Raw genomic sequence first — 21,048 nt, forward strand, 5'->3', positions numbered from 1 at the left:
GTCTATTTAGTTGATTTTTATTCTGATATTGATATTTTGATGATGTTGGTTTTAAATTGTTATTTTATTTATTTTTTGCTTTTTTCCTGATGTAGCACCTAGTGCTCTTTGAGCTGGTAGGTGCTTTATAAATAAATTTTTTTATTATTATTTTATTATCAGACAATATGTCCGCCAGCACATAACAAGAAACTGTCCGTTAGGGTGCAGTGACAAGTTTTCCACTGTATCCTTCAATAACCAAATTTAAGGAAATTTTTAGCTCGACTCCTGGTCATGTTAAAGAATTAATCTGTGTTATCATTTTTAAACATTCTCAGCTACTGATGCCAGTATCAGTCTCATTAATTCAGTATCTGTCAGTAGTAAACTACAACTTTCATCTTCAGTTGAAGCACTGAAGTGACTGCACCAGTTACGAGATGGTACAAAGTATTTAATGTCTGCAGCTTGCATATTTAAAATGTCACATAATGTACACTGAAGCTGCTTTTTTTGCATTACTACATTATGTTTAGCCACTTTATTATACCCTCCACTGACTCTGATTGCAGTCTACATTGACTGCAGTTGCAGCTGTGTACTCCCTAATCCAAAACTACAAGGTAACGTCATGTCTCCAGTCACGTAAGTGCCTTCCTATTGAGTACACTGTAAAAAAAAACTGAAATGAACTCTTGGCCTGTGCAGAGTTTGGAGTTATATTTAGCGATGGTAGTAAATGCAGGAGTTGTGCTGCACAGTGTTGGACAGATAAAGCAATGAACAATATTTTTGGTCCAGAAAACATTGCAATGTTACAATTTTGGAGGCGTTATTGTGAGACAAATATGTTTTGCATTGCGAACTAATGTAGCTAATACACATTATGCTGTTAGATTGGGTTGGCAAGCAAGATAACAGAGATATGTTTTGATCATTGTAGGCAGCAGAGGCAGGAGCACATTTGATAAACTTTATCCATTTATTGGATTATTTTGCACAGCTGGAATAATAAAAATGGCCTAACAGCTATGGAAACACCAAAATCTCACCACAACCCAGAAACCAGTGGCAGACACATGTATCACAATAGAGGTTTACTGTACTGTATATGTGCTCACATTCAAGCCAAATGTAAACAGCAATGAAGAACACTGTGAGCTCAGCTTTCACTGTGAAAATCCATCATCTCTAAATCACATGAAAGCCCAAGTGAGTGCAACTGAAACTAACCCAGCTCCTCTCCCACACCAGAGGGCCTGCCGAGGGTGAGTAGCACTTGATAGCCACTGTATTTGTTCGAGGTCTCTTCTCTTCTGAAGCGTACAGCTCCAAGGTGATGAGAGGGAGAAGGATGCCATGATGCAAACACACAGGAGAGCAAAGTGCTGTGTCAAACTTCAGAAGCATTCCTGATCACTTACAAACGCCTGCCTCAAAACAGCCTCTTGAAAAACACACATTAGCCGGTCACACACACACACACTCAGTAACTGAGCAGTGAAATATTGGATTTACTGCTTCTATTAGCCCTGGGGAAATATCAACCTCCAGCCCCCAACACACTCTCTGACCTACATACAAAAACACATGCTCTGTTTCCTGTGCTCAGTGTCCACAAATCAAGGAGAATTTATTAGACCTCTCACTGACCCTATGGTGCACAAAAATGCAGTCAAAGGTTAAATGTCAGCCATAACATAACCCTGTGTGACACATAGTCACAGGCCACCATGGCAGAAACCCTTAGGGACCTGATTTAGGAGCTTTCATGGTTGTTCTCATCAGCTGGGTCTGTCATGTGAACCAGGGTAGCTTTGATGGAACCACTGCCTTTTTTTCAAGGAGCTGGGAAGCGATGATGGTGCTCATACACCTATGACCTACAGTTCTCAAACTGAAAATGAATCAGGGATGGAGACCTTAGCATCAACATCCCGGTGAATATGAAAAGGACTATATCTGTCATGTGTGCCAGCAATGTGAGAAGAAACGGTGTAGAAGAGGCAGTGCTGGGACTCATGGAGCAGGAAAATAGGAATGTTAAAGTTCAGGTTCTCAGAGGTGGGAAGTGAGTCAGTTCATTTTCCTATTCATCTGACAGTTGTAGCAACATTTCAATCAAAAGAGGAAAAGTCAGATAATCATCAATAATCCAATAACAGTGGACCAAAGTGGAGGACCAGCTGACCAAGAGATCAGCACCGTCAGCTCTAAAGTCAGGTGGCTATCATGACTAAAAACTCTACAGGAATGTATCTGTTTGGGTGAACTGACCCTTAAAATGGTTCTACTTTAAAAAAGACACTAGATTTTGGTGTTTGATCACGCACCTGACAGATTTGTGTTTTCCTTGTGGCTGAGGCAGTTGGCGTGGAGGGAGGCAGACTGGGACAGGGTGGTACAGCGAGTAGGAACTTTGGGTGAGGCAGACCGGGACAGGGTGGTACAGCGAGTAGGAACAGGAACAAAGGTGGGGTCCAAATCCAGAATCAGCTGGTTCAGCTGCTCTATGGACTCATCGATGTCTGTGGCTAATGATGCCAGTTCATCTTCTTGGCAGGATGAAGTGTGTGCAGTATTTTGTGTGCCGTCCTTGTCCAGTAGCCCTCTCTGCACAGCTTCCCTGCTGCTAAATCCTCGAGGTGGCGTCTCAGGAGCTAGCAGATGTGGCAGGCCTTCTTTTCTCAGCTTGTTTGACCTCTCCTCTGCATCCACTTTGTTGTAGTTATCAGTGAGGGCATCCACCATCTGCTGCTGCTGCTGTAGCCAGGAGTGTGTGGATTGCTCAGTCTGATCTGCCCTCTGAGTTTGGAGCAGATTCTCTGAGGAGAGGGAGCCTGAGCTTGGCATGTCTAAAGTCAGAGCAGCAACCTCATCTACTTCATCTTCATCATCCAATATATCGGTCTCCCTCTCACTGGACAAAGCCTCTCCGTTTATAGTTAGTCCCAATCCAGACTCATCTCCAGCTATTTCCCCATCCCCTCCACTGCATGCAGCAAGCTCAGTCATGACCTGCAGAAGAGGCTGAGCAATCTCAAAATCCACCGCAGAGAGCAGCTGGGTACACGTGTCCTGTGCAGCCCCTCTCCTCTGCCTGGCTCCGATCAGCCCCTGTGAGGCAACAGACAGGCCTGAATCACTGCTGGCAGACAGAGTTCGGTCACTGAAGCTGGGGCTGCAGGTGGACAGGGGGAATAAAGATGCTTCCTCACTGCTCTTCTTCCTCACACTGGTGTAAAAACTGCCATTCCCGTGGTTCAGGACACAAGGTGGAGCTGTGAAGACAAAATTGCTGCAGTGAAAACAGGCGCATCAATCATCTGTTGATGCAAAGGTCTAAGTATGGGTGCAGATGTGAAGGGGACATGATGAAATCAGGAGTTTTCCAACCAAATAAATAAATAAAACAAACATATTTAGTGACAGATAAAGTTGTATTTACATTTCAGTAAGTAAGCTCTGATCTCTGCTGCCCTGTGTTTTATTCACACTCATTTGTAGAATTGTTTTGGGAGAGTATTATACTGTAATTAAACATTATCACCCATAAATTAAAGCTGCAACAAGGGAATGATTTCATTATGAATTAATTAATCTCTAAAATACAAGAAAAAATATTTATCACAAACTGATGACATATTTAAATTGCAAGTTTTGTCCAACTAATTATCCAAAGGCCACATGTGTTCAATGAACACTCAAGAAAACAATAGTATTTTTGTTTAGTTTTAGTGGAACTTAAACCATTTTCCCCAAAACTTTTAACCAGTTGCAGTTAATCCTTTGCTTTATAAAATGTAACAAATTTGTGACAAAGTTTTATCTGATTAAAAATTAAACAGCTTTTCTCAAACAGCATCAGGCAGCCTGTATGTTGCCTGAGAGGCAAATCCCAGGGCAAACATTCCCAAATCGTGGTGCCTTAAAGTGAGGTAAAGGAGGACATGGACATTTCTGCCAGTTCCTCTCTTCTCTTATCTGTTCTGTGGCAACTGAGTAAATCAAAGTTTAACTAAAAGTTAAAACTGCACCCTTGTATTAAACAGGTCCTGCATACCTGCACCCCATACCTGCAGCTCTACTGTATATGATTCATTATGACACACTCACACAAACACACCAGCTGCTGGACCACAGCCATCACTCCAGACAAACTTTATGTAGATAACATAGAGCCCCTTTGTGTTGGCTTGTGGATGCATATGCGTGAGCTTGTGTATGTGTGTGTCACGCAAAGGAGGTGTCTCTCATACACGTGTACTTGAGGCCAGGTAGAGCTGATGCCACGTTCTCTCTCTCGTTCGTACACACACACATATGTTCACAGTTTTGTTCTACTTTGACTGTAGCAGCATGAAACCATATTTCAGAGTCTTGCAGCACATTGGAAACAGACTATGATGCTGTACCATAATAAACTGACTAATCAATACAAAGTTAATCTAACTGTCCTGGTAATTACTGGTTTTACATTCCTATGTTTTGGTTTCACAATTGTTATTTATAGTGAACTGAATATTTGTGTCTTGGACAAAACACGCAACTTGACAACCAAAAGTATCACCGTCAGGAAACTGCAACTGGCTCTTTTAAACTATTTTCAGACATTTTGGAGACCAAACAATTAGTCAAGAAAATACTTAAAAAGGAAAATAATCCCTAAAGTATGCAAAACCAAACAGGAGTTGAACGAGCAGCTGGTCAGACACCTTCTGTTCAGCTAATGTATGATTCACAAAACAAATCTGGGAAATTTTGACAGGTCAGGACACTTCTGTGGAAATTTGTTGAAAATGCTAAATACTTTTATGCGGTATGTGAGTTATGGTGTTTGTGATTTATTAGCTGCAGTATAAATTATTTTTTCCCTGTTGCTTTTTATATTAATTGTTTTTATTATATTATGTTATACACATATATGTTTGACACTGACACATCTCCATTGGTGTTTTTGTTTTTAGATGTTTGGAAAATAACAAAAATGTATTAGAAAAAATAATTAAAAAATCCAAGTTAATGTCTAAAAAGCTTGTTATGCTTAGATAAAACTGCCTCCTGCAGCGACTGTGACAAAGCCTACAGTGCATACCAGGGATTATATGAGCACAGCCTCTTAATTCCAGAGAAGCAATAAAACTCAAATACCAGACATGCATTGTAAAACCTCACCGCTGGTCTAATAGGTCTCACGCACAGATGCACAGATGAGTACTACATTCACAAACTATAACTCTCAAAACACTATCAGAACAATTAAAAGACACACACCACTGTGCAAAACTAGCATCAGAAAGCAGCTTACTTCACTGGCAGTCAGCAGTCAACTTTCACTGTTCCTTCTGCAGACTAGAAACAGGATGGAAATGCTTGCTAAAGCCTCACTTTGCAATCAGAGAGAGAGGAAAAGAAAAACTGATGACAAGCAGAAAGGAAAGAGGGCCAAGGACGAGGGCAGAATGAAAAGGAGCAGCATAGCTGGATGCGCTCTTTCCCCGTGCTGTCGTCTGTCAGGCTGCCACGGAAAGACAAGTAAAGAACACTATTTCTGTTAAGGTGCAAACCCCCCCCCACCTCCTACTCTCTCATGTCACTCCTCTACTGCGCCGCCCCTGCACTAAAAATCCCCGCCTTCACCGCCACCACCACATGAGCCTTTGCTTTTTCCCTCCTTCCCCCTGCATCCTGTCCCAGTTGACACAGGTAGGTAATGCTGCAGAGTCAGTGAGCGCTTGTGTATTTTTATGTCAAGAAGGAAGCAGGAAACTGAAGGGTGGATCATTCACTAGACTTGCAACGCACACACAGGTGGAAGGGTTTGCGCAATACATAATGCACATTCAAGAAAATAAAAAACACAAAGTACAAGGACCTTGAGCTGTCCAAATATGGAGAGGGGAATGTAAACACAGGGGTGGGCTCTGGAGAGATTGGTGTGTAAAAGGGGGGGATGGGGACTCACTAGACAAATTGCAACCTGCAACTTGAACCTGAAAGCAACATTCAGAGCTAGAATGAGGCAGACAGAGGACAAGATAAAGATGAAGAAAAGAAAAGGAGGGAGTAAAAGAAGATGTGGAGATGGAGTGATAGGAACAAGGGAGGAGTGAGAGCAGGCTGAGAGGGCAAAGTAGATCACCTGTGACTGAAAACAACATTCTTCAGACTGGCTGTGTTGCTAACTGGCTGGCACCCTCATCACGCTCATGTGCGCGTGCTGGTGGTTAAACGTAATGGCCATGTGTGTTTGCGTTCATGTGAGTGTTTGTTTATGTGTGTGTTTACACCCCCTAATGATCGGTCCATCTAAATTACACAGCTGGCTGAAGCAGATTTAGCAACACATCAAACAGCTGGAACTGAATCCTCAACCATCGTTTGAAAGTGACTGTTTCAGCTGTCTGGATGTGTGTTTTTGTGTTGGTGTTTTTCTCTCTGTGTGTGTGTATTCTAAATAAATGGAGACTCCTTGAAAAACAGCCGCCTCCAAATCCACAGGTGTGGTCTGGCTGCTGTCTAGAAGATCAGTGTTACATGCATTCCCAGAAACATCCAAGAGCCCTTTGCAACCACAACTGCTGTAAGCTGTAACACTGATAACCAGACAATCACCCCACAAGAATAACCACATGGAAGTCAAAACAGACAATATCAGAGGCTGGATCAGCACCCACCGGCCCAACTTTTTCTGAAATGTGTTGCAGGCATCAGAATAGAAGTGTGTTTATTTTGAACAAAGACTAAATTTGATGAGGTGTCACATCAAATAATGTACTGCTGTATTGTTTTCAATGTAATACAAGACACAGAGGATTTACAAATCACTATTTTCAGATTTAATTTTGATTTTACATACTGTCCCGACTTTTTTTGCTTTGGGCTTGTACATTAAAGAATAAGGCCAGTCATTTTCTGTATTAACAGTATTTTCAACACTCCACATACAGGGAATAAAACAAACAAATACAGTGAGGAACAGAAGTATTTGAACACCTGAGAAACAGCAAGAATTCTGGCTCTCAAAGACCTGTTACTGTGCCTTGAAAAAGTCCACCTCTACTCCACTCATTAATCTACATTAGTAGCACCTGTCTGAGCTCTTTAAAGACACCTGTCCACCCCACAGTCAGTCAGACGCCAACTACTACCATGGGCAAGACCAAGGAGCTGTCAAAAGACACCAGAGACAAAATTCTGGACCTCCACAAGGCTGGAAAGGGCTACGGGGCAATTGCCCAGCAGCTTGGTGAAAATAGATCAACTGTTGGAGCAATTGTTAGAAAATGGAAGAGGCTAAAGACGACTGGGATGCAGAAGGGACGAAAAAGAAGGATGAGTTGCATCCCCAAAGCATGACGTTACCATCCCCATGCTTCACAGTAGGGACAGTGTTCTTGGGATGCAACTCATCCTTCTTTTTCGTCCCTTCTGCATCCCAGTCGTCTTTAGCCTCTTCCATTTTCTAACAATTGCTCCAACAGTTGATCTATTTTCACCAAGCTGCTGGGCAATTGCCCCGTAGCCCTTTCCAGCCTTGTGGAGGTCCAGAATTTTGTCTCTGGTGTCTTTTGACAGCTCCTTGGTCTTGCCCATGGTAGTAGTTGGCGTCTGACTGACTGTGGGGTGGACAGGTGTCTTTAAAGAGCTCAGACAGGTGCTACTAATGTAGATTAATGAGTGGAGTAGAGGTGGACTTTTTCAAGGCACAGTAACAGGTCTTTGAGAGCCAGAATTCTTGCTGTTTCTCAGGTGTTCAAATACTTATGTTCAGCAGTGCAAGACAAACAAATTCTTTAAAAATCATACAATGTGATTTCCTGAAATTGTTTTTTTAATTCTGTCTCTCAGAGTGGGAATGCACCTACAATGTAAATTTCAGACCCCTCCATGATTTCTAAGTGGGAGAACTTGCAAAATCGCAGGGTGTTCAAATACTTATGTTCAGCAGTGCAAGACAAACAAATTCTTTAAAAATCATACAATGTGATTTCCTGAAATTGTTTTTTTAATTCTGTCTCTCAGAGTGGGAATGCACCTACAATGTAAATTTCAGACCCCTCCATGATTTCTAAGTGGGAGAACTTGCAAAATCGCAGGGTGTTCAAATACTTATGTTCAGCAGTGCAAGACAAACAAATTCTTTAAAAATCATACAATGTGATTTCCTGAAATTGTTTTTTTAATTCTGTCTCTCAGAGTGGGAATGCACCTACAATGTAAATTTCAGACCCCTCCATGATTTCTAAGTGGGAGAACTTGCAAAATCGCAGGGTGTTCAAATACTTCTGTTCCTCACTGTAGTTGCCTCTACTCACGGTTAATGTCCATCAGAGTGTCACCCCTGGATTAGCTTGTTCATCTGTTCTACGCACCTCTGTTGTTGTTCAAAAATGATTAAAACACATCAGTGAAACGCACCACTGCACAGGGTGACATGTTTCTTCATTAGCAAACCCCAAACCTGAGCATGAGGAGCTAGCAAAAGGTAAACAAAGCAGAGAGCTTGCACAAAACGGTGCACATGCACAGCTGACGCTGACTCGTGCTAACTTCAGAAATTATGGTCACTCTGAAACTTTGGGGCAACATAGTTGGACTTGGAGTTTCATAATCAAATATTCATTCTCTTTTTTGCTCTGGTTTGGGCCCCACCAACTCCTGAGATAAATACCTCTCAGTGTGCCAGCTTACAACAGTTCTGTTTTTTAGCTGCTGGATGCTCTGCTTCTACTTCACAGCTAGACCAGCTAACTGTGTCTGTCTGCTGTTGGGTGATGAGAGTTTAGTGTACAGTGGGTTTGTCAGTGCTTGTCTGCTAACAGCTGCTTAGAAATACTGAGTCATTTATCTGGCAAAAACAAACCTATAAGCCTTAAAGAGGTTAAAAATCCTTGTAGTGCCACAGAGCTGGTGCTCACTGAAACTTTTCCAGAGCTTTCAGCCACATCTCATGGGTGTCAGCAGCAGGTGGGTTGTCCACAAAACAAATTCAGCTACATCTTTAAAATAGTGTTTATAAATATCTAACTATCAAAACAAACCAATCACACAAATAGAAAACAGAACTATCATTGCAATCTCACATAAAATCCAAACTCTGCTTGATGTTCACATAAATTACACATGTGCAGCACGTTTTATGAGCCTGCTAACTGGTTGTCATGCAAACCTAAAAATATTTGAAGCTATTCAGTAAAATAAACATGAAACAGAAAGGAGATAAAACGTAGAAAAAACACTTACAGCATATGACCCTTTAAAAGTCTGAGCTAAACAGGGCTGAACCGGTATTTCAGTTTTCCTGAGAACGCCATGGACAACTAAAGGTCACCATTATGTTAGAGCAGAGAAGTTTATTTATCTCCCATTATGTGCTGTGTCTTCAAATGCATTGTTTTGCTGTCAAATCCTGTCTAGAAGTTATGTCGGGGACACCACAGGAATTCAAAAGGACAGAAAAGAAAGTGAAAGATGGGGGGGAACATATTTCAAAGGGGAAATTCCTGATTAAAAACACTAAAATGCACTTTACCTGTCTGAAGAGAGCACGTCTCTTGATAGGAGTCTCGTCTGACTAAAGGGTCCAAGGTGTCATAGTCCACGGTCACAGAGTGCCCGTTGTGCCACAGCTCCCTGCCTGCACAGGGAAATGACTAATATATCCAAAGGCAGTGCTGGTAGTTAAACAACAACAAGGCAGACACACAAAGCACACAAACCAGTGCCAAATCTGATTTAAATAATAATGTGTCCATGCATTAATTCTGGTTGAGCTTCAGTTTCTACTGTGTGTGTCTGGATGTGTGTGTGCCCTGCAGAGTATCTCTAATCTGAATTCCAGTTAGATGTGTCCGTGTGATAACCCTCATATTGCTTCCTGTTAAGAGGCGAGGAGTGTGACTGTACGTGCTGAGGGTCAGTTAGGCTGGAGCAGTCCCCTCAGGTGTCCAACACTGCCCCCACCTGGGTGACTGTTTGTTGAACTCAACGGTGAACTTTTTCATTGATGACTATTGTGTGTATGTGTAGATGTCATGCTTCAAACTGAGTCACTTCTGTCTCAGCTGCTTGAGCTGAGAGACACAATGAAGCTCGGTGCAGCTTTTGTTCATCAGCAGCACTTGTAGCCCGAATACTGTCTGTGTGAGTGTGAGAGTCCAGTTGTTTATATGCTTCACTTGGTTCTCTGTTGCCCAACCTTGGGGTCAGGACCACCAAAAAGGGTCACCAAGATACATTTGAGATGTCGTGACATGACTGACAGAAGAGGAATAAAGAAAAACATATTTATGCACCATGAAGTTTTCTTATTTTAACTCCCACTTCCTCTAATCTGTGCTTTTTTTTACTTGACTCTTGACTTGACTTTTTTCTTGTAAACAATTTCACTTCTTCAAAGCCAATCAAATTTTTTTTCAGCCTAGAGGGTGTAGTGAAACTCAAAACATAACTTCTCTTTGTCCCTCCCATCATGTCCTGTTTCCCCAGAGGATGAACCCTAATGACTAGTGATCCTGTCGTTTCATCTGGTGGCAACAAGAGGTTCACATTCTTGCCTTTGAGTGCAAGTATAAAAACGTGTACCACTATGCTGTGGATTAAAGCCTCTGAAAAGCATATTTTCACCTGCATGTTTATTCTCCAGTTCACTGTGGTAAATTTGTTGGATTGTGTCCAATATTAATTTTAAATCATTCATTTCAGAAAAATAAAAATCTTGTTTTGTGAGTGTAAATCTACCTGTTATGTTTTCAGGACTTTCAGAAAAAAACAGCTCCACCTTTCCATCTTCTGGGAACCGAGGATCTGGAATATTAAATCGGAAAAAGATCAAACAGCTGGACAGTTATCTTTCCATGTGCGCTTCACACCTGCAGCTGATACAAAGTCCAAGGTTAGTTCAGGTATTTACAGGAGAGGAGGGGAGAGCGCAGAGAGGCTGAAGGATTTATCAGGCCCAGATAAAGACTGATAGTAGTTGAAACAGCAGTAGTAGCAGCAGGTTGTAAATCCTACCTTCACTGGCACTGTCAAGGTCTGCCTTCGAAAAAGTGAGGGTGCGTCCCTGTACAAGGCCTGTATGAAACTGGAGACGGAAGACGGCCTGACGGCTGGCTGACCGGCTGTTTTTATCATAACAAACCATCTAAAATCAGAAAGTAATGACACATGTACAGTCACACACTCAGACAGAACGCTCTACATCGATGCCTTTTTTGTGTGATAAAGCAAAATATCAGTCAGTCAGTTTGGTTTACGGATGAAAAGTCTGAAGTCCTTTTTTTGTGATTTACAGCAGATTATATATGGTTTTACATTAAATACTAGAAAATGACTTTACATATATTTTATTGATATTACTTTCCAACATATCAGACATTACAATACAACTAACTAAAATGTTATGCTGTGACTTTGTCATTTTTGATCCTGAATAATCTTTTCTATTAATTTCCAAACATTTTCCTACAAAAAACTTCTGCAATGGAGAAAACAGTTTTCAACTGATACACTTATGATAAATTAAGACATTTAGTTGAAACACATCAGTATAGCTGAACACGCAGAAGTGTGAAATCTGTCCATGGGCGAACTTGTAGTTTCATATATGTGATGAATAAAGTTTCCAGTAAAAAATAAAAAATAAATAAAGATCTATGTGGGTTGAACTAGAGCTTGTCTTTCAAGAATATTCTATAAGAATAGAATAAGAACCTAAATAAGCTTTGTAAACTCAGTGGAAATTACTATCAAATAAAATAAAATGTTACCCAAAACATTTAATAAATGCAGAGAAAACAAAATGAGCAAGGGGAGGAAAGTTAAACGTAATAAAAAGCAAAAAAATTGGTTCCTTAATTAGTAAGTTGGTGTATATAGGATTCAACCTCCCCTTCTGCATCCCAGTAGTAAACATTTTGCATTTTTAGCCATATAGTATAATCCTTGTTGCTATTTATTAACCTGTGTTGTTAAAAATCTGTTAAAGCATTGGCCTTTATAATATAAAGACACAGTCCCACTTACCATGATGTCCCCCTTGAGCAGCTGAGCTGGCTGGAGCACAAAGTAGAGTCGGTCTGTCTGTGCTGCAGCAACATGGCTGAGATGGAGACAAACACATTACCTGCTGTACATGATCTTGTAGTATTCTATCTCACTGTTTTCAGAGTGTATTGTGTTTCTTACTAGATTGCTGATGTGCAAACAGCTTGTAGACTCTGGTAGACTCTCAGGAAAAGACAACATCCTAGGAAGAGAGTGTTCATTTGAAAAAGAAATGTTTCAGATTGTTCAGTAAGCAGGTCAGTGTAGCAGAGCTGCTGTGTTAGGGTTTGAGCCAAAAACTGTGTGACTTGTGTGTGAAGAGGTGAAAACTTTGACACTGTGAGCAACATCCACCGTGAGCCAGTTTAATGCTTTAGGCTGTTTTAAAATGCTGGCAGAAATTCTTACAAAAAGTAGTACCAGGACTATGGTCAAAAGTTGTTTTTTTGTTGCACTTTGAAATCATGAGAGTGCAAATAGATGATGCGAATTGAGAAGGTTTCTCAGCTTGTGTTGTTTTCTATTTACAATACACTGTAGCACTGTGAATCACCAAACATTGATATGCCTCTAAACCAGTGGTTCTCTGTCTGTTTTCTGTGACTATCCCCTTAAGTCAAACCTCTTGCCCACTGATAAATGAGGAAAGAAGAATGAAGACACCAGCGCACTGCTCTTGTCGTCACTGTCATATTGAGTGTGGGAAAGTAGCGTGAGCCATTAGGTGTGACTGCCTGTCTGACACATAATTAACTCACAAAGAAAACTATCTGCATGAATTATTTACATTTAATACTTATTTACATGCATGAAATGGCTTAACAGGCAGCACGGTGGAATGGTGGTTAGCGCTGTTGGCTAAAAGTGAGAAGGTTTCAGGTTCGAGCCTTGGCCAACCCAGGGCCTTTCTGTGTGGAGTTTGTATGTTCTCCCCAGGTACTCCGGCTTCCTCCCACTGTCCAAAGACATGCCGCATAGGTTGACTGTGAGTGTTTGTTTGTCTGTGCGTTAGCCCTGCAATGGACTGGCGACCTATCCTGGGTGTACCCTTGCCTGCAGCTGGCTGGGACCCTGTTTGGGACTATGTGGTTCAGAAAATGGATGGAAATGGCTTAACAACAGCACCCACCCTTAGCATCCTAAGGGCATCTGCTGACTGCTGCCAGACTTCCCAGACATTGTATGAATGTCCACTTGGTGGCAGTGCTGCCCTCACTGAGAATCACAGCACTATAGTGAGAATGTACAGATTGAGACCAAGCTTTTGTAATTGTTTTTACTAGAGCCATGTTGTACAGTGGGTCTGTAATATACCTGTAGTTTTGCTGATACTGCACTGCTGAGGACTTGAGACTTTTCTCTCTATAGACTAAACTATCTGAAACACTGTAAAATGTGTGTGATGTAACAACTACTCCCAATCCATTTACAACAATTTTTGCAATTTCCTATGATAATAATCTTTCATGCGTTCACTACCTTGCTGCCTAGCCACCATAAAATTATAAAATGGAGGCATGTTTCACCCTTGAAATTTGAAGGTCAGATCAAGGAGGTGGAGAACTGTGTTAAACTAGAAAAGCAACACCTTTCCTATAGTCAGGGGGCATTTAACTCCATGACACTTGTGTCTGATGCTAAGGAGGGCTGATTTTTTTCTTGATCTGAGCTCTTGTTCCCAAAAAAACTTGATTGTGTTCGATAGTTTGTTTCCTGTGAATATTAAAAAATTCCGAATAAAGTTTGCTAAATAGGTCTAGTCAGTAAAATACAGACAGTGAATCTGACCATTGTAGTGTCCTGTGTTCACTGCATTGCTGCTGTATAACTACTTTATTAGAAAGGACGGACATATGCAAAGCAGAGGGCTCCAGCTACTGTTACTTATGTCCTTAGTTCCCTCTAATTCAGATCAGACATCTGCTGCTTACCTCCATCTGGGTTTATTTTGGGGATACCATGAAGAGCAACACAGAGGAGAAAAGACGGGGAGGGACACAGCCTCAGTCCTCCTTTTAATATGCTTCCCATCATCCATACATACCTGCAGAACAGAAAGCTGTTAATTATAACTGGGTGAGAGTGCAGTTTTCTGAGTCACTGTCCCTGTTTTGCAAGCGTACAGCAGCTTATTATAGTAACGATTTCACAAGAGCATAATTCAACTGTCACAGCAGATTCCTCGCTCTACATTATAGAACTGGAGTTGGCCTTTGACCTTGAGTGATCCTGCTCAGTGAGCCCTGTTCTTACCGTTTCTGCGAGGGGGTCATCAGAGCAGACAGTTTGTCGTTGTAAAACCTCCTCATGGCAAAGTGGTCAAGAGAAAGGTCTGCACTGAGAGAGAGTATGTTCAGTTGAACTACTGGATCTATGATAAAAAACATTCATCAGCAATGTGTATTAGTCCCAATGAGAACTGTTGGCAGCGTGTACTGTTGATTATCCAAAGAAATAGGTACGCTGTTTCCTGAAAAACAAGACATTTTATGTGTCACCTTTCAATGCACCATGAACAAACTTCCATTAACCTCCACTGTATTTAAGAAATCTCATAACAAAAAGTCTGAACTATAGTATCAGCTTGACTGAATACCACTACTTTCTTTTTTAACAGTTAGATTGTATTTACACTCCTTCACAAACCTTTCTGTGCATGCTCGCACTCATAAATCACTGTCAGCGGGACAGTGATCAAATCAGCTATTTCTCAACAGTGAGTCAGCTGTTCAGTCGTGACCTGCACGTACTCAGTGTGGAAATCAAACTGCCCTTTTCTGCACTTTTCTGGACACTGATTTGCCTGTAACTGACCTTTCACCTCACCCCATTATTAGAAGTGGCTAAATGAGGATGGGCCATTGATGGTTTTAATAGCTCATAAAACCAGAAGAAAGGTCATAAAACAAAAGCTGTTTCACCACACACACCGGACTGTAACGTTAGGTTTAAAAATGCCTCTGGCTGAGGCCATCTCTGTTTTGTGTCTCCTAGCATGCAGGTAATTTAAGAGGAAATAAATTCAGCGGTGTCCAACAGCAACAGGAACCCAGCCCAAAAATCAAATACCAGTGTAGTTCAAAGTCTCTTCAATCATGGTTGAGACGTTCTCTACTGTAGATCAGCCCCTGCTCACTCACTATTGTCTGGCACTGCTATGTGATCTGTAAATGCCTCCAGCAGTACATGTCAATACTGTGTTATTACTCTACAGTTACAGGTTAACTTTCATGGAATACCAGTGATTAGGTGATGTGTATTTAAAGAAATACTCTTCAATAAGAGTTATCAATTAATGAACTTAATCTAACCCGATCAAACGTTTAACACCACAGTTGTCTTTATGTGCAGATTTCATGGCCACTAAGTTGTGATATTATTTGTGCACAACTGGATATTTTGGCTTGCTGGTGGAACAAGAGGGAAGGTCAGAGAAGTCTGCAAAATCAGTACAGATTTCAGCTTCTGGGGATCATGAGTATGGATTTTATGACAGTGTGGCCAGAAGCTGATGATATGTATTGACCAAAGGGTGAGACTAGTCCCCATCACTTACTTCAGTGAAGGACTTTGATCTCCTGACTTTGCATCTAACACCATTATCAAATCAAAAGTTTTTGTCCAATACCCTCAAAGCTAATGACACCATGAGCCCCGGCAGAAACTACTTTGTGCTAATTAGATAAATGTTAACATGCTAAACTAATATGATGAACTTAATAACGATTAAACATTCTGCCTGCCTCAACAGTTAGCATTGCAACTATGACATTTAGCATTTAGCGCTGCTCTGCTTTAAGATCCTTAACAGAACACAAGGGTTAAGTACAGCCTCGCAGAGCTGCTAATGGCAAGTCACACAGGTCAGATTGCAAAATGTCTGCAGTGTCACTGGTCCAAGAAATTTGGATTAGACATTTTTGACACAATAAAACTGTGTATACAAAAAATAGCATTAGTAACCACATCCTTGTAAAACTGTGATAGCTAGAAGGACATACTGATATCAATGTTTTCACTAGCTTCATGGATTAAAATGTTGCTTTTGTGAAATTCTAATTTTGTGTAAATGTGCAGTTTCTGCTGATGTGATGATTTGAGCCATTTTGTGGTTTGTCCCCTCGTTCACTGTAGATGGTTTGTATCCTGTTTGATGTTGTGGCTGTTTACTTCTCTGCACATTACACACACTGGTGTTGGACTTCTCTCAGATGGAGAGAACACATGAATAAATATTGCCTTTGTATGACTTGTTCTTGTTTGCTCTTTTTCATATCTTTCATCCTCCCACTTGCTAAATGTGGTTGCAGAAGCAATTTGAGTCAGGTTGCTTTGAAATTTTGTTTGGGGTCGAGACAAAAATATATTCGTGTCCATATTTGAACCAGACTCTGCCTATTGAGTATGTGAAGTATAGACTCTTACTTTCACAAAATTTTTGTTGGTTTGTAAATGATACTAAAGATAAAGCTGGCTTCTACATGTGCTTTTGCCCCTCTACCATCCATCCATCCATTTTCTTCCGCTTATCCGGGACCGGGTCGCCTCTACCATTTGAACAAATTCACCTTCGGTGTTACCTGGCTGACATGTTGGTGAAGTGGATGTAGGACGCCACCAGAACTCCAAGCAGGCCTTTACCCCCCTGTGGAGATCAGTTGCAGAGTGAAGAGAAATAAACTTCAAGAACATGTCAGTGTCAGTGTGTGCAGAGGAATCAGAGGAGTTTACCCGGCTGTGTAACACCAGGATGTGCTTCAGGTTTGTTTGCAGCCAGTTTTCCATCATCGTGCACACGCTGAACATCTGATCCAGGTTAGGGGCTAAGAAATCCACCCAACCTGTGTCCAGAACCTGTGAGACAAATCACACATACACCAGACCATTTATTACTAGTACTCTGTGACATTTAATCTTGGAAATAAGCCATGTGAAGTGTTATCATTACCTTGTGGTTCATGTGTGTGAGAGCGTCATTGTTCTGTGAGAGGTTGATGAGCTGAAGCAAAGAGGAACAATTGTTAGTATGAGAAGACAAAAAGACAGGGCTACTACATGTCTAAATGTAAGTGGCAGGTATGTATGAGGTGCCATGGTGGAGAAGAGGTTGTAAAATAAAATTAAACTTGATATTTTTGGTTTTCAATTAACTACTTTACAAAAATAAGTAATGAAAATGTGTGCTGAAATGGAAGGTTTGTTTGAAATGATGGTTTCAGGAACTCAAATCAGGCTTCATTCATTTACACTGTATATTGCTCTCTTATAGTTGCACATTATACGAACTGTGCAAATACAGGACAGCAGTTGATTTTGATGCTAAGTACAATTTTAAATGCAGTACTTGTAACAGAGCATTTTTGCACTATGGTACTGTCAATGTGAGTACTTCCATCTCACCATGTAGTTGTGTCCATGCTTTGACTGCAGCATGAGAAGAATCTGGTGCAGGTTCTGCATGTAGGTCTCCTCTGTACACTCAGGAGGGCAGTATGTGGTGATGATGCGTTCAGTGATGTAGGTCAGGTCGAGGCGCCGTGGTTCCTCCATGACTCACTTCAATCTCATGGGCGCCTGTAAAGACACAGGAAGTGAAATGTAGGGTGTGATAGTGACAGTCAGGGAAAATTTAGGGAAGTGGGATTTTTCACCCAGGGTCAGCAGATGTGTGCAGGCCATTTATCTGAGCTTGTGCTGTATTCCCCGTATTCAGTCTTTATGCTAAGCTAAGTTAACCAGCTGATAGCTACTGTAGCTGTAAGTTCATATTTACCATATGGATGAGCAAACAAAAACAAATAAGAGCATAGATTTAAAACAGTGATTCTTATACAAGATACAATAATTGATAAGATAATAACACAAAATATAATCAGAAAATACATCAAAACTAAATTAACAACAAAATTCCTAACAATTACAGATAAATGATAATGAGCAGAGCAGCAGATTTTGATCTGCCCAGGGGCACAAGTGACTGGAGTTTTAGCTCATTTTGCAGCACTCCATGAAGAAACACCTGTGCCCGCAAAACCTTTATGTATAACTATAAGAACTGTAATGCCAGTGTGTCTGTGTAAATGCTAGATGTGAATGACCAAGTGTTTTAGTGTTTAGATAAGAACATGCATCTGTCTGTCCCAAGTATATTATACCCCCACCACTGACTTTTCCACCAAATCTAATCAGAGATCCTGAAGAATGTGATTGCCTCCCACATTCTTCTGAAAACCACAGAGTGGAAAATGCTCTGACATCTGGTCCCTTGGTACGGCATCTATGAGAGTGAGGTCAACAGACAGTGGAGCTGAGAGTGTGTAGAAAACGTAGCGGTTAACCTCACCTTCACCCTGACCATGTGACCACAGCAGAGTAAACACTGACACAACCACGGCAACATACAGGAATAACCTACTGGGAACCACTGCAGCGGAAATGAGAACTTTGTTGGAGAGGGATTTATGTTTCATTCAAACATCCATAAGTTCAGAGTCAGCGGGATCAGATCCTTGGACAATTAGCTGTTCAAATGGGCTGAGACCTGGTGATTGGGAAGGTCACAGTGTCTGATTCACATCATGACCATCATCCTCATCAAGCCAGTCAGTGACCCCTGGTGCCCTGTGGATGGAGGGCTGCTCCCATCAGGATAGAAATGCCCCCCAACACACACACACACACACACACACACAGCAGAACAGAGTCACCAGACCAGCTCAGGTTTTATCTTAAATTTGTCACCCATCTATACCTCAGTGTCAAAAATTTGCCTAACGAGGCTTTACGGTCTATACAGATTATGACACCCTCTGTCCTTAGACCCTCAAACTGGATAAGGAATCCCTCACCACCACCGCCCAAAAACACATACACAGACCTTTAACAGAAAAAAGATGGAAGAAACCTCAGACATTGCAGCTGAAGACTGAACCTTCTTCCAGGACAGACAGACATGCAATAGATGTGTGTACAGACAAAACACAAGCTTCTGCCACAGCTAATGGGAATCTACCACCCAGGCACTGCAGTCAACACAAAAACTGTTTAGCTGAGGCTGAACTGGTGCAAATCTGTGTTTCTTGAGCTGTAACCGCTACCTCTACGGTTGTTGGCGTGGTCAGGGGCTCATACTTGTTTTGTTACATGTCTAAAAATTTACTTTTTTTATACAAACGTGTATTCCTTCTATACTTGTGTTTTTGAGGGTGTGTGATGTGTCCCTGCTGAAACAGTTGACAGGGTTGGGCAAGCTTAATGACTAACTACTCTCCAGTTCTGTATTTCTGCTCTTTTTTCCAACAATTTTTTGACTGCTGTAATCTAAATTTGTCAGTGCTGTGCCTGAGGAACCAAAACAAACGGCAGTGAGCAACTTAACCACACACACATTTGCGTGTTGCTATAGGGAGAGCTGCTTAGGAAAGTCATTGAGCTTAAACAGGCCACATTTAATTATAGTTTGTTTTTTCCATTTTAAAGGCAGGCATTGTAAAATGGATTAGCCATCTCTCTTTTCTCTCCTTCAGTTAGGAACATGCTGGCAGTGAAAAACACCCTCTGGCATCTTCAGTGAAACAGGAATACAGCCATCGTTTGTCGGTTTGACAGTGAAAATGTTTGTGCAACATGCCAGCAGTAAAACTGACAGCAACACCCCACTGTGACCAGCCATTGCTTTGCTTGTCATCCCTCAGTGTCCGGTCTCCATTCAGATCCTCCCCTTCCCTGTTTTTTCTTTCCCTGAGTGCTCTTTATTAGAGCAGCAGACTAACCTCCCTATCTATCTGAGCCCCACAGAGACTTCTTATTGAGTTACACAATCTTGTTTTTTAAATGAATACATTAAAATAAATCTTCCAGCAGGGTGAGGTAATTTCATTATTGTTTCAAGGCTCTCTCAATCAGTTAGTCCTCTATCTAATTAATATCCAAATCACATCACTTTACTCAAGGAAGGCTTTACAGGAAGTGGATTGGAAATAATTGTAATTATCACACTCCCACTGGCAGTTTTTTTTTAACTTGTTCTGACAAAAACAGGGTTTTAAGACTTAATGCAGGATTAAGATAGATTGAATCCTAGTGGAAACATGTCTCCTGGGGTTCAGTGTCTTATTATGTCAGTAGGCTAATCTCCCTCCTCTCAGCACATCTGCAGGGAGATGTTTTTCACTGTTAATCCCCCCGAGATTTACCATCCATCACATGTTCCTTTGTTTACAGAAAGTGATGGTTTATACTAAAAGGTGAACCAGTGGCCCATAAAGTCCAAGGAAGAAGAAACTTAATTTCCAGTTAGTGCAGCTTTAAAAAACAAGGAAGCTCCATTGGGAGCAGGTCATAATTTTATCAAACTAACTTACATATCTTAAGATGAAAAGTTCTTACCTTGGCTGTTGTTAAAGTCAAATGACAGCACTGTGAAGCCTGATGGGCGAAAGTCTGTGTGTGACTGGTATAGAAAATGAGGTGGAGACTTGACAGAGGGAGGGGGGAAAGAGAGACAGGGAGAGAGAATGATAAAGTAAACTGTTACAGCCTGCACTTTGCCCTCTGTTGGACTGCAGTGTGACAGCAGTCCACCCCTGTTATTTGTATGTCAAATGTACTGAGACAGCTACAACACACAGATACCTCTGTCTCAGAAACACTTGTTAGCACATAAAGTAGCTGATTAAACATTTTGATACATTATCTTCTTTAAACTGTGGCAGCATGAACAGAGTCTGTTGCAGATTTTACCAAACCTTTCGATGTTAAATACCCACAAATTTATGTTTAAAGAGCCCATGGCGCTTTTCCTTTTTTTCTGACTTATCTACAATGTTACAACAGTGAATTGTCATCTTAGACATGACCAAAAACTCAAAAAAGAGGTATAATCATCGCCATGGGACTTTAATATTACAGACAGTCAAATGGCATTAAATACACTGCATCACATTAATGGTTTATTACATTATTGTGGTAACTTGTTGCAGAGGTGCAATGTAACTAAGCAAATTTGCTTGTCAA

At 41.1% G+C, this 21,048-nt stretch overlaps 1 protein-coding gene across 1 annotated transcript in view; it reads right to left on the minus strand.

Annotated features, from left to right (window-relative positions):
- tns3.2 (tensin 3, tandem duplicate 2) overlaps positions 1–20,518 on the minus strand; it is a 41,095-nt gene extending 20,577 nt beyond the window's left edge. The window contains exons 1-14 of the mRNA XM_020601929.1: positions 20,422–20,518; positions 17,434–17,607; positions 16,982–17,032; positions 16,765–16,887; positions 16,614–16,678; positions 14,287–14,370; positions 13,965–14,077; positions 12,175–12,235; positions 12,013–12,088; positions 11,002–11,131; positions 10,726–10,791; positions 9,518–9,622; positions 2,445–3,263; positions 2,316–2,399 (exon numbers count right to left, since the gene is read on the minus strand). Coding sequence (XP_020457585.1) covers positions 2,316–2,399; positions 2,445–3,263; positions 9,518–9,622; positions 10,726–10,791; positions 11,002–11,131; positions 12,013–12,088; positions 12,175–12,235; positions 13,965–14,077; positions 14,287–14,370; positions 16,614–16,678; positions 16,765–16,887; positions 16,982–17,032; positions 17,434–17,583 — 1,927 coding nt within the window. The 5' untranslated portion in view covers positions 17,584–17,607; positions 20,422–20,518. The remainder of the gene's footprint in view (positions 1–2,315; positions 2,400–2,444; positions 3,264–9,517; positions 9,623–10,725; positions 10,792–11,001; positions 11,132–12,012; positions 12,089–12,174; positions 12,236–13,964; positions 14,078–14,286; positions 14,371–16,613; positions 16,679–16,764; positions 16,888–16,981; positions 17,033–17,433; positions 17,608–20,421) is intronic.
- Positions 20,519–21,048: the final 530 nt, after the last annotated feature.

Source organism: Monopterus albus, unplaced genomic scaffold (genome assembly GCF_001952655.1).
Source record: "Monopterus albus unplaced genomic scaffold, M_albus_1.0 scaffold53.1, whole genome shotgun sequence".
Classification (NCBI taxonomy): Eukaryota; Metazoa; Chordata; class Actinopteri; order Synbranchiformes; family Synbranchidae; genus Monopterus; species Monopterus albus.